Source organism: Microcebus murinus, chromosome 6 (assembly GCF_040939455.1).
Source record: "Microcebus murinus isolate Inina chromosome 6, M.murinus_Inina_mat1.0, whole genome shotgun sequence".
In the NCBI taxonomy this organism is placed as follows: domain Eukaryota; kingdom Metazoa; phylum Chordata; class Mammalia; order Primates; family Cheirogaleidae; genus Microcebus; species Microcebus murinus.
This window is the reverse complement of record NC_134109.1, coordinates 79,370,006-79,384,933: the sequence shown is the minus strand read 5'-3', so window position 1 is coordinate 79,384,933 and position 14,928 is coordinate 79,370,006. Positions and strand designations below refer to the sequence as shown.

General features: G+C 41.8%; 1 protein-coding gene across 2 annotated transcripts in view; it reads right to left on the bottom strand.

The window, feature by feature from the left end:
• The window catches only part of EIF2AK4 (eukaryotic translation initiation factor 2 alpha kinase 4), a 96,701-nt gene that overhangs the window by 8,257 nt on the left and 73,516 nt on the right, over window positions 1-14,928 (bottom strand). For both annotated transcript variants that reach the window (XM_012766389.2, XM_076004239.1), the window contains 6 exons: window positions 14,034-14,099; window positions 11,137-11,307; window positions 10,582-10,716; window positions 7,513-7,620; window positions 6,396-6,524; window positions 4,580-4,666 (listed from right to left, as the gene is read on the bottom strand). In XM_012766389.2, coding sequence (XP_012621843.2) covers window positions 4,580-4,666; window positions 6,396-6,524; window positions 7,513-7,620; window positions 10,582-10,716; window positions 11,137-11,307; window positions 14,034-14,099 — 696 coding nt within the window. The remainder of the gene's footprint in view (window positions 1-4,579; window positions 4,667-6,395; window positions 6,525-7,512; window positions 7,621-10,581; window positions 10,717-11,136; window positions 11,308-14,033; window positions 14,100-14,928) is intronic.

Sequence of the window (14,928 nt, the reverse complement as noted above, 5' to 3'; positions counted from 1 at the left end):
CCCCAGGGGACACGTGGCAATATCTGGAGACATTTTCGAGTGTCACAACTGTGGGTGGTGCAACTGGCAACTAGTGGGTAGAGCCCAGAGATCCGCTGAACAATAAACAGGGCAGCCCCTGCAACAATGAGGTATCTCTCCCCAAATGCTAAAAGTGCTGCTGTCCAGAAACCCTAGTCTGGACTAGTTTATCAGAGATGATAGAATTATAAAGGCCAAAATGAACCAGCTTCCATTTCATCTGATTGGTTCACATATTAAACATCCTCTGGTCAATCACCAAGGTTTCTTAGACCTCAGCATCATCTATGAATACAACTCCTCCCTCTCTTTTCTAAACCTGAGTCCTGCCATCCCTATTTTATGGTACCTGCCCTTTCATCTTCACTCCAACCGGCACCCAGTATTGGCCTGGGCTAGTCCGACATTCTTCACACTGCTATTTTCTCTTCAATTTTCCCTCACTCTGTTCCATGTCACACATCCCTGCACATTAATTTCTCTCAACCACAACTCTGATGTTCCCTCTGTCTGAAACATTTGTGGGTCCCCATTGGCTGCTACGTAAAGTTCAAATTCCTTGGTTGACATCTGGGCTCTCCATGATCTGGCCAGAGACCTTGCCCTCCTGCAGAACCCTCCGAAGGGTATTGCCTTAGCAGTGGGGCTAAATCAGCTCTACACAAAAGGCTGCCTGGGGCTGCCCTAACAGAGCTTAAAATCAAGGCTGGGAAGGATGGAACAGAATGCAAGTATCTTACCTACATCTCAGAACAAAGCCCAACAATATTTATAGGAACATAAGAAAATCCAGCACCCAACAATATAAAATTCATCATGTCCAATAAGTCAAAAATTACTGGGCATGTAGAGTGATGGGAAAATGTGACTCATAACCAGGAGAAACAGCAATAGATATAACTGGACCCAGAAATAGCAGAGATGATGGAATTAGTAGACAAATACCTTAAAACAACTATTAGGAGTTCAAGACCAGCCTGAGCAAGACCAAGACCCTATCTCTACCAAAAATAGAAGAATTAGCTGGGTATTGTGGCATGCGCCTGTAGTTCCAGCTGCTCAGGAGGCTGAGGCAGGAGGAGGATCACTTGAGCCCAGCAGTTTGATGGTGAAGTGAGCTATGTGAGCTAGGATGACACCACTACACTCTACCTGGGCTGACAGAGCAAGACTCTGTCTCAAAAAAAAAAGAAAAAGAACTATCCAGAATAAAGCAGAGAGAGAAGAAAAACAAACAAAGCCTACGTGAGCTGCGGGGCAATATCAAATGATTAATTATTGTAATCAGAGTCCCGGAGGAAATGTGGGAGAAGGGAAAGAAAAATATTAGAAGAAATAATGTCTGAAAAATTTCTAAATTTGATGAAAACCATAAAACTACAGTTTAAAGAAGCCTCATGAACACCAAGTATTAGGGACATAAAGAATACCAGACTGGAGCAGAGCATAATCAAACTGCAGATTTTGATAGAAGAAAATCCTAAGAGCTGATAGAAAATAAAAAGATACATTCTATACAGAGGATCAAAGCAGACTTTTTTTTTTTTTTTTTTTTTTTGAGACAGAGTCTCACTTTGTTGCCCAGGCTAGAGTGAGTGCCGTGGCGTCAGCCTGGCTCACAGCAACCTCAATCACCGGGGCTCAGCGATCCTTCTGCCTCAGCCTCCCGAGTAGCTGGGACTACAGGCATGCGCCACCATGCCCAGCTAATTTTTTTTTTGTATATATATTTTTAGTTGGTCAATTAATTTCTTTCTATTTTTGGTAGAGACGGGGTCTTGCTCAGGCTGGTTTCGAACTCCTGACCTTGAGCAATCCGCCCGCCTCAGCCTCCCAAAGTGCTAGGATTACAGGCGTGAGCCACAGCGCCCGGCCCAAAGCAGACTTTTTGACAGAAACCATGTCAGAAGACAGTAAAACATATCTTCAAAGTGCAAAAAGAAAAAAAATGTCAACCTTGAATTCTATACCTGGCAAAACTATCTTTCAAAAATGAAGGTAAAATGAAGACTTCTGTTTCTTTTTGAGACAGGGTCTTGCTCTGTTGCCTGGACTAGACTGCACAGTGGTGCCATCATAGCTCACTGCAACCTCAAACTCCTGGGCTCAAGTGACCCTCCTGCCTCAGCCTCCCCAAGTAACTAGGACTACAGGCTCACGCCACCATGCCAAGTTAACTAAAAAAACATATTTTTGTAGAGACAGGGTCTCTCTATGTTGCTCAGGCTGGTCTTGAACTCCTGACCTCAAGCGATCCTCCTGCCTTGGCCTACCAAAGTGCTAGAATTGCAGGTGTGAGCCATCACTCTTGGCTCAGAATACATTCTTTTCAAGTGTACATGAAACATTCACAGTAACAGGCCATATTTTGGACTTTAAAACATATCTCAATAAAATTAAAAGGACTGAAATCATACAGTGTACATTCTCTGACCACAATAAAATGAAACTATTAATAGAAATGAAGAAAGATACCTAAAAAATACTCAATATTTGTAAATTAAACCACACACTTCTAAATAATCTATGGTTCAAAGAAGAAATCATAAAGGAAATTAGAAAATATTCTGAAATGAATGAAAATGAAAGCTCTCCTTATAAAAATGTGTAAGATGTAAACAGCCCAGTACTTAGAGTGAAATTTATGGCATTAAATGCTTATTCTTAGAAAAGAAGAAAATCTAAAATTAGTGATCTAGGCCAGGTGCTGGCAAATTTTTTTTTTCAGTAAAGGACCAGATAGTAAATATTTTAAGCTTTGTGGCCATACACAGTTTCTGTTACTCTTCTTTTTTGTGTTTTCTCCCCAGAAAGAATGTAAAAATGATTCCTAGCTCACAGCTATACAAAAATATGCTTGTGTGTGTGTGGGACTGGATTTGGCCCAGGCTGTAGTTTATCAACCTCTAAAGTTCTACCTGAAGAAACTAGAAAAAGAAGATTAAATTCAAAATAAGCAGAAGGAAGAAAATAGATAAGGTAAGAGTGGTGATTAATAAAATAGAAAATAAATGAACAAATAGAGAAAAATCAGATGCCAAATGCTGGTTCTTTGAAAAGACAAATCAAATTGATCACCTTCTATCCAGGCTGCTCAGGAAAAAGAAGGAAGACATCAGTTACCAATACCAGGAATGCAAAAGGGAACATCACTACAGATCCTAGAGACAGTGAAAAAATAACAAGGGAATATTTGACAATTAAGAAGAAATGGAAAAATTCTGGGAAAGACACAAACTACCAGAGCTCACTGTAGAAGAAAGAGGCCCCCAAAACAGCTCTGTACCTAGGCCCATGGGGCCTTACTGGTGAACTCTACTAAATATTTGAGGTTAGAATTCTAAAGCCAATCGTACAGAAAATCTTACAGGAAACAGAAGAGGAGAGAACACTGTCCAATTCATTTTATGAGGCCAACATCATCCTGATATCAAAACCAGACAAAGACATTATAAGAGAGACATGGGGGAAAAGGTTGAAAAAAATGTTGATTATTTTTCCCTTTAAAAATAATTATAAATAAAGGCTATAAGGTGGTATATTTATAAGCATTTTTATTTTTTTATTTTTATTTTTTTGAGTCAGAGTCTCACTTTGTTGCCCAGGCTACAGTGCCAAGGCATCAGCCTTGCTCACAGCAACCTCAAACTCCTGGGATCAAGCAATCCTTCTGCCTCAGCCTCCCGAGTAGCTGGGACTACAGGCATGTGCCACCATGCCTGGCTAATTTTTTCTATAAATTTTTAGTTGGCCAATTAATTTCTTTCTATTTTTAGTAAAGACAGGGTCTTGCTCTTGCTCAGGCTGGTTTCTAACTCCTGATCTTGAGTGATCTGCCTGCCTTGGCCTCCCAGAGTACTAGGATTACAGGCGTGAGCCACCACGCCTGGCCTATGAGCATTTTTAATTAACACATTGACTGCCACACAAAAAAACCCAGAAACTTTTCCTTGGGACCATAGTGTTTTATTAAGAAAACTGACTAAAAACTTTGAGTGTAATTTAAAGGTAAATATAAATAGAAAATGAAATGTATTGACTTCTGTTCATTTAATCCACATTTTTAGAATTGTCAGTATTAACTGTAACAACAAGACCATCTACAAGTAAGATTTTAAAATGCTTCACGTGGTCCCAGGGTCAAAACTAGAGTGAGTTAAATACAACTCTGATGGCAGTCAATGTATTAAACATAATAAAGTAAAACTGGTTAGGGAACAGCCAGAAGATGTATCAGTCATTAGGTATCAGTTTTACTTATTATTCTTTTTTTCTTAGGTGGAAAAAGAGAATAAGGGGAGAAAAGTAAGAAACAAAAACAAAAACACTACAGCCACCGTCTGTCTTTTTTAAAAGCTCTAAGGAAAGGTGGTCAGATTCTCTCGTCCTTATTTTATATACTTTCTCCAGTAAGCAGCCCGGCAATTCCAAGGCAGAGCTGAAGTGATGGAACTCCACCCGCACGCAAGGCCAGGCCTCCATGAGGAGGTGGGTGCTCCAGGGGATACGGAGTTTGGGAAGTCCGACCCTTGACTCGTGAGAGCGCTACGGTCTTTACCTTGACGTGGCTCCCCTCTTTATCCGAGACTAGGGCCACATAGGTGATTTCACGATGTCTGCAGTACTCCTGCAATTCCTCTTGGGACTGAAACGGATAAACACATTGCGTAAGTAAACACAGAGCACCCAGAACAGCTTCATGTAGCTGAGAATGAAAATACTGTTTTCAATTGTATTCTCAGTGAATTGCTAACTTCAGTGAATGCTCACTTCAGGGGATATAAATACTAAGCAAGACTAGCTCAGAATTCAAAGAAGGAACATGGCCTTTTTGCCTTCCTTGTTTTTATGATTGTTCTAAGGGGCCATGAACAATCAGGCAATACTAAGAGGTTTGCAAAAACTTCACGTCTTAATGGAAAATGGCAAAAACTACACCACCTCCCCGCCACACTCACACAGTAGAAAACCACTGAGGAGAGCAAAGGGAATAAAAGAAATAGTGGAAGGTGAAGAGCAGAGCGGAAGCAGAATGAAACCAGCATCAGGGCAGAGAAGCCTGCAGGATGCCGCTGTGCAGGACCAAAGTCCCTGGTCACTGGGCTTGTGTTCTACTGCAGGACAGGACACTTCTCTAACAATTTATGAAACAAGTCAGTAAGTGGAAGAGAATACTGCTCTGTCAAATGATTAAAAATTGTTGCTCAAATTTGGGTCCCTGAAGTGGATCCAAGACGAGAAAAAAGGACATTAGTGGGAAAATAGGCAAAATTTAAATAAGATCTATAGATTAGTTAGTTATGAGTACTGGTGCAATGTTAATTTTAAGGGTTAGATGACTGTACATGGCTATGTAAGATGTTAAATTTGGGAGAAAATGAAGGTTATACATGAACTGTTTTTTATAACTTTTCTGTAAGTATAAAATTATTTCAAAAAAAAGAATTAAAAAAATTGTTGTCCAGTACACTTCTGATATTAATTTTGAAAACTGACAGCAGCAGCTTCAGAAGCCTCCTGGCAGGTGATGTGAACAGAGCAGGAGGGAGAGGGGTGGGGCTGTGTCCCTGGTCATCGCCATGCTCTGGGGCACCTTTGTGTGGATCAATATGAGTACAGCCTGGATGTCCTCTTGGGAGTGCGCCCCTTCTGTGGTCTGCTTGTGACAGCACAGCACCCCCTGTTCTAAAGGTCAGGCAGGAGGCCAGGGGTCCCTCTTTCCTCACCTCACACCCAGGTCAGGTGTCAGGCCTACATGTTGTGGGAGACCTGAGGACACAGAGCCACAAACACACTACCCACAGAATGCCTTCAAGTGTGGAAGGCTGCAGGAAAGCCCTGCAAAGATGGCCACATCCTAACCTCCTGGAACTTGCAAGCGATCACCTGGATTATCCGGGTGGGCCCAGTGTAAACACAAAGTCCATGTCAGAGGCAGCCAGACAGATCAGAGAGAGAGAAGACGTAAGAACAGAACCAGGTCAGAGAAGGAGGAAGATGCTACGCTACTGAGTTTGATAATGGAGGAAGGGGCCATCAGCCAAGGAATGCAGGGGGCCTCTAGGAGCTGAAAAGGCAAGGGAACAGATTCTCCCCTGGAACATCCAGAAGGAACCAGCCCTGCTGGCATCTTGATTTTTACCCAATGAAGCTGCTTTTGGACTTCTGACTTATTATGTAAGATAATAAATATGTGTTGTCATAATTTGTAGTAATTATAGTAATCTGTTACTACAGCAATCAGAAACTAATGCAGGAAACAACTCTAACCACAGAGATAAACAGAGTTTCACAGAGTCTATAGGTGCAGAGGACAGTTGCCATGAAGCCATATCTATCTGCCCTTCACTTATAGGTGCTTTCTGTGCCATTACCTGTGACCAGTCGTACATGATTTCTGCTGTGATTCCTGCTGTCCAGAGTTTCTGGGTTATGTTGATGGCCCTGGACATGGACATCTGGCCAACACTTACAACCAGGAGGTCACAAGAGCTTATTGTAACCTGGATCAGAAACAGTGGTTACACTTAGAGGAGCAAGGCTGCAGGTATGGACATGGGACCAGCACCTAGAGAAGAGGTGACACCCATGGGAGACAGGTGTTCTCGAATTCTCATGCAGCAACACAGTGTGCAGAAGGTTTTGCTTCAAAATGACATCATAGCTCACGCCTGTAATCCTAGCACTCTGGGAGGCTGAGGCGGGTGGATTGCTCGAGGTCAGGAGTTTGAAACCAGCCTGAGCAAGAGCGAGACCCCATCTCTACTAAAAATAGAAAGACATTAATTGGCCAACTAATATATATAGAAAAAATTAGCTGGGCATGGTGGCGCATGTCTGTAGTCCCAGCTACTCGGGAGGCTGAGGCAGGAGGATCACTTGAGCCCAGGAGTTTGAGGTTGCTGTGAGCTAGGCTGACGCCACGGCACTCACTCTAGCCTGGGCAACAAAGCAAGACTCTGTCTCAAAAAAAAAAAAAAAATCATAAAAAATTGACACAGTCAAAAAATTTTATATCAGTCTTTTAATATAGAAATTATTTCAACTACCCTGAGCTATCAGAAAGATATTCTTTTCCTGTAGGAAAACTATTCTTACCTGAAACACAAAGGAGAAAAAGCCATTTCTAGCTTTGTAGACCACAGCAGGATTTCTCAACAAGGGGCTTTAGTAAGAGTCTGTTAACAATCATAACATCTCACATTTGTATGGTACATTACAGATGAGGAAAGTGAGCTTAGGAGAGTAAGCTTAGGAAAGGATGAATAAATTGTCTAAGGTCACCCACCTAAAGAACAGAGGCTAAGGACTGAAATGCAGGGACTGACACCAAGTCTTAGGCTTAACAGACCATGTTAAAGATCATTTCCAAAATCCTCAGTCTACGGCTGCCACATCTGGGCTTTCATGTAAATGACTGCACAAGGCAAACAATACTTTTAGAAATGAAAGACATCTGAAAGCACACTGGAAAGCAAAGCCAGAACTTACAGGTTCTTCCATGCTGAGCACAGCAGCGGTTATCTTGTCTATAGCTATGCTGACCCCGATGGCAGTGGGCACTGGCCCCAGGGCCTGTGGTCCTCTAAACTGGGGGATCTGTGGGGAGACACAAACAGGTCTGGTTATAAACCAGAAAGAAACTGCAATTATGGGGAAAGTATGATTATAGAGCGAGCACTCTGTCAGCAATTTTTTATCGAAGGGTTCAACAAAAAGAAGTGTGTGTGTGTGTGTGTATGCATGTGTAATAAGAGAGAGAAGCACACATGAAAATTGAGAAAATAATAACAAATGTTTCTTCTAGGTCTACACTGTTTATTATGGTAGCTACAAGCCACATGTGACTATCGAGTATTTAAAATATGGCTAATCTGGATTGACATGTGCCGTACATGTAACATACTCATTGGTTACAAACGCTTATAGTGAAAAAAAGAATGTAAAATAGCTCATCAATAATTTTTAGAAGTTTGAGCACATGTTGAAATGGTATTCTGGATATACTAGGTTAAATAAAATACATTATTAAAATTAATCCCACCTGTCTTTTTTTACTCACTTAATGTTACTAGACAACTTAAATTACATATGTAGGTTCTGGATCAAGATGGAGTAGGTGCACTTCTCCCTGTTTCTCCTGATAAGTATAGCTAAGAATCCTGGACATTATATATAAAACAAACATAAGAAGACTCTGAAGGTAGGCTGGCTGGGCACCACAGGATCTGAGGAACATGTGCGAGTTCCCTGGGTTTGCTCTTTGGGTGCTGGAGAAACTTGCAACCCAGAAAGGCCAAGAGGAACAGACACAAAAGCCTCAAGAAAAACCTGCTCTCTCTCCGGCCAAAGGACCAAGAGAGGGGCGACCCAGCAAGACAGAAATCTTTTAGACAGTAAGTGCCCTGCTCCAGTCAAATGTCACAGAAAAACGCATAGCCCTCTCTCGAACTCCATCCGCAAAGGCTGAGTGGGGAGCCCAGACATTTACCCCCTACCCAGAGGTTAATGAGCCCCCCACCTAGTCTGCTAGGGTGGTCTCAAGAGAAGAGCAAGTGGGGAGCCAGGACTTTCACAACCGCCTGGGGGTGATGCCCTAATGCCAACAGCCAACGCCCCACCCTCAACAGTGTCAGTGGAGGCCAGAACCCCCAGGGTCCTGGACTTCTACCCTCGTCCAAGCAGTAACAAAGCATTCCTCTCCAATGGAGGGGGGCCAGAGGAGACTGAGTGGGGAAGCTGGAATTTTCACCACCAGCCAGCAGAAACAAGGCCTCCTGCCACCTGCCTCCCCCTCACAGTATCAGTGGAGGCATGTGGAAAGCAGTAACAAGACACCCCCCCACTCTGGGGTGTTGAAGGAGGCCCTGTGAGAAAGCTGGATCTTCACCCCCACCTGACGGCAGCACGCCCTGCCCACGCGGGTGAGGTATTAAGGTGGCCTGCTAAAACAGATCCAGATGAGCTCCAGAGTCTTGTAACCTAACACCCACAACGTCCAGGATATAACCAAAAATCATGCATCATACCAAGAGCTGAGGAGATCTCAAACTACACGAGGAAGACTATCAACAGATGTCAGAAGTATCTGACAAGGCTTTTAAAGCAACCACCATAAAAACGCCTCAACAAGCATTATGAACAGGACTGAAACATAAAAAATGGAAAGCAAACAAGTAGAAGATAAAAACAATTCCCTGGATGGGCTCCATAGCAGAATGGAGATGACAGAGGAAAGAATTAGTGAAATTGAAGATAAAACAACAGAAAGTACTCAATCTGAATAACAGAAAATAGACTACAAAGGAAAATGAAGCTGGGCACGGTGGCTCTTACCTATGATCCCAGTTACTCAGGAGGCCACAGCTGGAGGATCGCTTGAGCCCAGGAGTTTGAGACCAGCCTGGGTAACATGAAAGCAAGACCCTGCCTCTTAAAGAAAAAAAGCAAATGTCCCAGAATCTCAGGACATTTGTGTCACTGTGGTCATAGAAAGAGAGGAAAGGCCGGCGTGGTGGCTCACGCCTGTAATCCTAGCACTCTGAGAGGCCCAGGCAGGAGGATGGTTTGAGGTCAGGAGTTCGAGACCAGCTTGACCAAGAGTGAGACCCTGTCTCTACTAAAAATAGAAACAAATTAATTGGCCAACTAAAAATATATAGAAAAAAAAAAGAGAGGAAAAATAAGGTGAGAATGAAAAAAGTATTCAAATAAATGCCTGAAAAATTTCCCAAAGTGGCAAAAGACATAAACCTATAGATTTAAGAAGCTAATAAGCAAATCCCAAACAAGATAAACCCAAAGAAATTCATATCAAGACATATCATAATTTAATTTGAAACTAAAGACAAAGAAAAAATCTTAAAAGTATCAAGTGAGAAATATTTTTGCTATGGTGGAAAAGGAATTCAAATAACAGTGGATTTCTCATCAGAAACCAGAAATTTTGGGTAAATACAATAGACTTCCTTCTCTTCTTTGGTTTTCTAAATTATGTTTGACAGAGCAAAAAGTTTAACATTGTTTGATGTGGATCTCACTATATGTAGAGGAAATATTTCAGACAATTACATTATAAATGGGGCATAGAGTAAAGAGACATAAATGGGGATAACTGAGAAAATAAAGTGGTAAAATGTTGATATAATAGATATTTGTGGTGATGGAATAGCTCTGTATCTTGATTGTGGTAGTGTTATGGGAATCCACATGGATAAAACGGCCCAGAATTATACACATACGTTGTACCAATGTCAATTTCCTGGTGTTGATATTTTCCTATAGTTACTGCAAGCTATAACCACTCGAGGCAACTGAGTAAAGGGCACATGAAACCTCTCTGTACCATCTTTACAACTTTCTGTAAACCTATAATTATTTTTTAAAAAATCACAAACATTGCTCACATTACATTTCTATTCCTAGAAGAAAAATACAGAGGTATTTGATCATATTACTGGTTGAATTTTTTGTGTTGGTTTGAAAAATTTCAAAACAACACATTGCAGAAGAAATAAAATTAAGCCGGAACAAATAACTAAAGGGTAATTAAGCCCTCACCAGCAGGTCATATCTGCCACCAGCGGCCAGGATTTCAGGGACGGCCCTCTGCCTCCGTCTGATGAACGCCACAAACTGGAAGATGGTCCCGTTGTGTTGCTGCACCTTGTAGACCAAGCCCAGATTGATCAAGACCTGAAAAGTGAAATGCCACACAGACCTGGTCAAGGGCTTGAAATTGAGAATGTGGAATGTAACACTGAAAATGCTGTTTCCCATCAACAGCATCGGAACAATCTAGCATAAACAAAATACTCAGTGAAATCTGGCACGGAGTCTGTTTAACTGCAGCCTGCCAAGCTAGAGAAACCCTGTTCTTTTCAAGAATAACCACCTCTGAGGCTAACACAATGAGCATTAGGAATAGTGATGCCTGCAAAGAAATCTTGATCTAAGCCAAAACTATTATTGGATATCAAATGCTCCAAAACGAAGAGAGTAGTTTTTCTGGAAAAATAAAACACTGACTAGCATTAATGAAATGAAACCCATTCCCCTCTGCACTATTTATTCATGCCACAGATCTGTACTGCCAGTATCAAACAGTTGCCAAACCTGTGACTTGATGCCAAGTTTCTTCAATAGTCCAACAACCTCCTCTAGATCTTTTAAGCCATACTTCACCAACTGTGCAACACCTGTTTTCTGTTTTATTAATGAATTTATTGTTGGCATTAGATCTTGCAAATCTCCCTTCTGCTCAATAAACTTGTAGAGTCGACACAGCTGGAAAGCAAAGAGAGGCCAGTCAGTTGCCAATCCACGGCAGGGGAAGACCCCCTTTGTGTTGCGTTTCCTACATACAGAGGGACACAGCTTCCCCTCCGGGGGTGGGGAAAGGATGTTATGGTAAAAAAAAATCCATAGCCTTTGCTACAATCCTGATTAAGAATGTTCCTTTTCCAACAACTCTAAAAAGCATGCTGCCGCAGTGTTTTAGGCACATATTCACAAACATTTACTCAGTTTATGCTGACCACGGCAGAGCAGTCCCTGGTACTCAACAGAGCCTCTAGGACATATTCTAAGGACAGTACTGTTCCTCATTACCTACCTCATTCCCATGAATTCCCATAACAGCAGGCACACAAATTGGGGAACAGGAGGGCACAGTCTGACTGTTCTAATGCTCACAGAATTAACCAGAGACTCTCTCCCCTCCCTTTGCTTGAATAACTCCTATCCGTAGCCCTGAGCTGCTGTCTCCTGCAGGCAGCCTCCTGACCCTTCCTTCCCTGCTTCTCACCTGGATGCAGACCCTGGCTCTCACCAGCTGTAGGTAGCACTGTCTGCCCCAGAAGGGGGCAGCGGCTGCAGATGATCTACCTGTGGGTCAGCCACAGTCCCTGGCACATAGCGGGAGTAAGAGCAAATGACCATAATCACAAAGGCAGAAAGGAAACTCCCAGGAGCTAAAGTAGAAATTATCAAGAGACAAACTTATAACTATTTTAAGACTGTAGGCAAGTAGAACCTGGTTCATCTACAAATTGACACATGAAAACTAAGGGCCAAATGAAGACTCAGCTTGACATAGCTCAATGTGATAGTGAATCATAAATTACTTACATTTTTAAAAAATCTAAAAAGTGTTAAAATCTCCTATAATCTGTTTACTAAAGATCAAAATTTTAAATTTAAAATCATTGTCTTTAAAATATTTTTGTTCTTAGCAAAATAAAAAATAAATTTTCCTTGATAAATTTTAACACTAAATCACCCCATTAATAAACTATCAGGATCAGTGGAGTCAACATCTCCAGATTTTTGCCTGCACCCTATCATCAACTAACTCTATGTGACTTTGGACAAATCACAACATTTCTTTGGGCTTCAGGTGCCTCATCTATAAAATGAGAAGACTAAGCTCTTCTCTATTTGAAACTCTATTTGAATATTTGAAACTCTATTATAATATTTCTACCGTCCTTTCCAATATCCTTAGAATTCCATTTTAAAATAATTAAAGTATCAAAGGCCTTTACTAGATACTATTTTTCCATTTTTAAACTAATTCAATGCACAACTTCTAACTAATGCATAGCATTGTCAAATAACTAGTGGGTAGAGATTTAGCAAAAAGAAAAAGCTAACATTTTTGCAACCAATGCAGCTATCCTGTGCAAGTGTGTGATATTTGTAAGACTTTCTGAAACGTGACATGAGTTGAAAGAACCTTTTGGGCTTGAAACTTTGTGTATGGCATCACCAACCATTTTCTTGTGTTGATTCTCTGTGCTATTTAAACTTGGGACTATTTCTGCACATAGGTGTGTGCTGTGTACATGTTCAGAGTGTATGCAAATATTGTTCTTCATATTTGAATAGTATGCTATTGGGTCACTTTACATATTATTAATATCTCCTCTAATGTTAAATATTTAAGATTTAACCTGGCGTAATTTTCACAACTCTTAGTGCTATGTATCTGGTTTACCTTCCTTACCTGCAAATGGGTAATGTCTTTAAACTGTGGTTTCCATGTACCCTGTGAAAGTTGTCTGAAAGAGCTGAGGGCAGATTATCTGCTGCACATATTCCCTTGTGGCTTTTCTAAGGCCAATAAGAATTACGAAGTCGAAGGCAGTCTGTGGACTCCCCAACTGACTCCTCTTTATACCCCTGGCTCCGTGCCTGCCACACTGTAGGTGTCCAAAAGATCGAGTGACTGCCTGGCCTGCGTACAGTCGTGTTTTAATCCAGCCCATATGTGAATTCTGCTGATCACTACAGGATCATGTATTGAGTGTCAGACGAGGGGCTAGAAGGGTTGTGGGGAAGTTGAAAAAAAAAATCTCTTCTTATAAAAATATTCAGGAAAATGTACAAAATCCCTGTCTTCTGTTGTTCAGCTACTCAATTAAGCGTGGGTTACTGTGCCAAAGATCTGGGGTCAATCTGATGCCTGCAGCGAGAATACAACCAACCTGTTTATCCCATGAGCTTGTCCTTACTGCTAATGGGATCAAATGTATGAGTTTAGCAGTAAGAAATGTACCAGAAAAGCAAGGGCTTCAATCCAACTCTGAGGAGTTAGGAGACCTGGGGTAGGGGAGGGATACCCAGATGAATCTGCAGAGCTCTGTGCCTCCTTCAAGTCCCACATAATCTATTTCAGAAGGGCACAACTAGTACTAGATCTGCTCAGCGGGAGGCTCTACCAAGCACAGCTCTATAAGGGGTGTAAAAGAAAACTATCTGCTGATCAAGAAAGAACAGGATGATTACTGCTCATCAAGAAGAGGCATGGAGAGGCATTCTTTGATCACAGCATTAGTTTCTCTCTTCTCCTAATCCCAGACGTTGCCATGGTACCTCACACTCAAGGGAAAAACTGCGTCTGCAAGGCAGCAGGGAGTGCTGCTACCTTACTGCAACAGGAATTTGGTGACATTTTCTGGGATCACAAAATTACACCGAAAGCTGTAATAATACCATTAGAAGGTACTTACACTATTAGAAGACAAAGACAGATTACAAAATTTAGCTTCCACTTCTCTCCTCGTCAGTTTCTCTGTCTAATGCAGAAGAAAAAATGTAACAACGAGAGTCACCAAATTTGCCCCTGAACGAGATACAATTTCCAGGCTAATTCTGACAATAATGGCCTTCATTTTGGTCAAACTGCTCCTAATTGTGAAAGATGGATGTAATTCTGTGATTAAAAAAACTTTTTTCCCCAAATTCACACAAAACCATAACTAACTTATTTTAAAATTTGAAAAACCCTGACATAAAAGAATTAAAATGAGGAAAAATGTACTTGCTGAATGGTGAGGTGACCCAGATCTGAACAGGCTTAAACAGGGTATTCGTCTGCACGGGGAGGGAGTCATTTTGATCCGTGTTCCCCTAACAAAGCTCGGCCTTCAGCATTTCCTCCCACGCTGGGGAGGGGCTGTGGCCGTGGACATGAACAGTGCGAGTGGAAGCCCCTCTGCACCATCCCTGGGGTTTCTGTCAGTGTCCGACTGACATCATAATGTATCTGTCGCTGCCAAACAGCGGCAGCACTTTACGGGGAGGAAAGAACCACTAGAAAATACACTGTAAAGTTTGGGGTCTTGATGCGTGCCTGCCAAGCGAAGGAAATGTTAGTTAAGTCTTTTGGTGTATAAAAAACAGTAAGTCACCCAGGTGTGGTGGCTCACGCCTGTAATCCTAGCACTCTGGGAGGCCGAGGCGGGAGGATCGTTTGAGCTCAGGAGTTCAAGACCAGCCTGAGCAAGAGTGAGACCCTGTCTCTCCTAAGAATAGAAAGAAATTAGCTGTACAACTAAAAATATATAGAAAAAATTAGCTGGGCATGGTGGCACATGCCTGTAGTCCCAGCTACTCAGGAGGCTG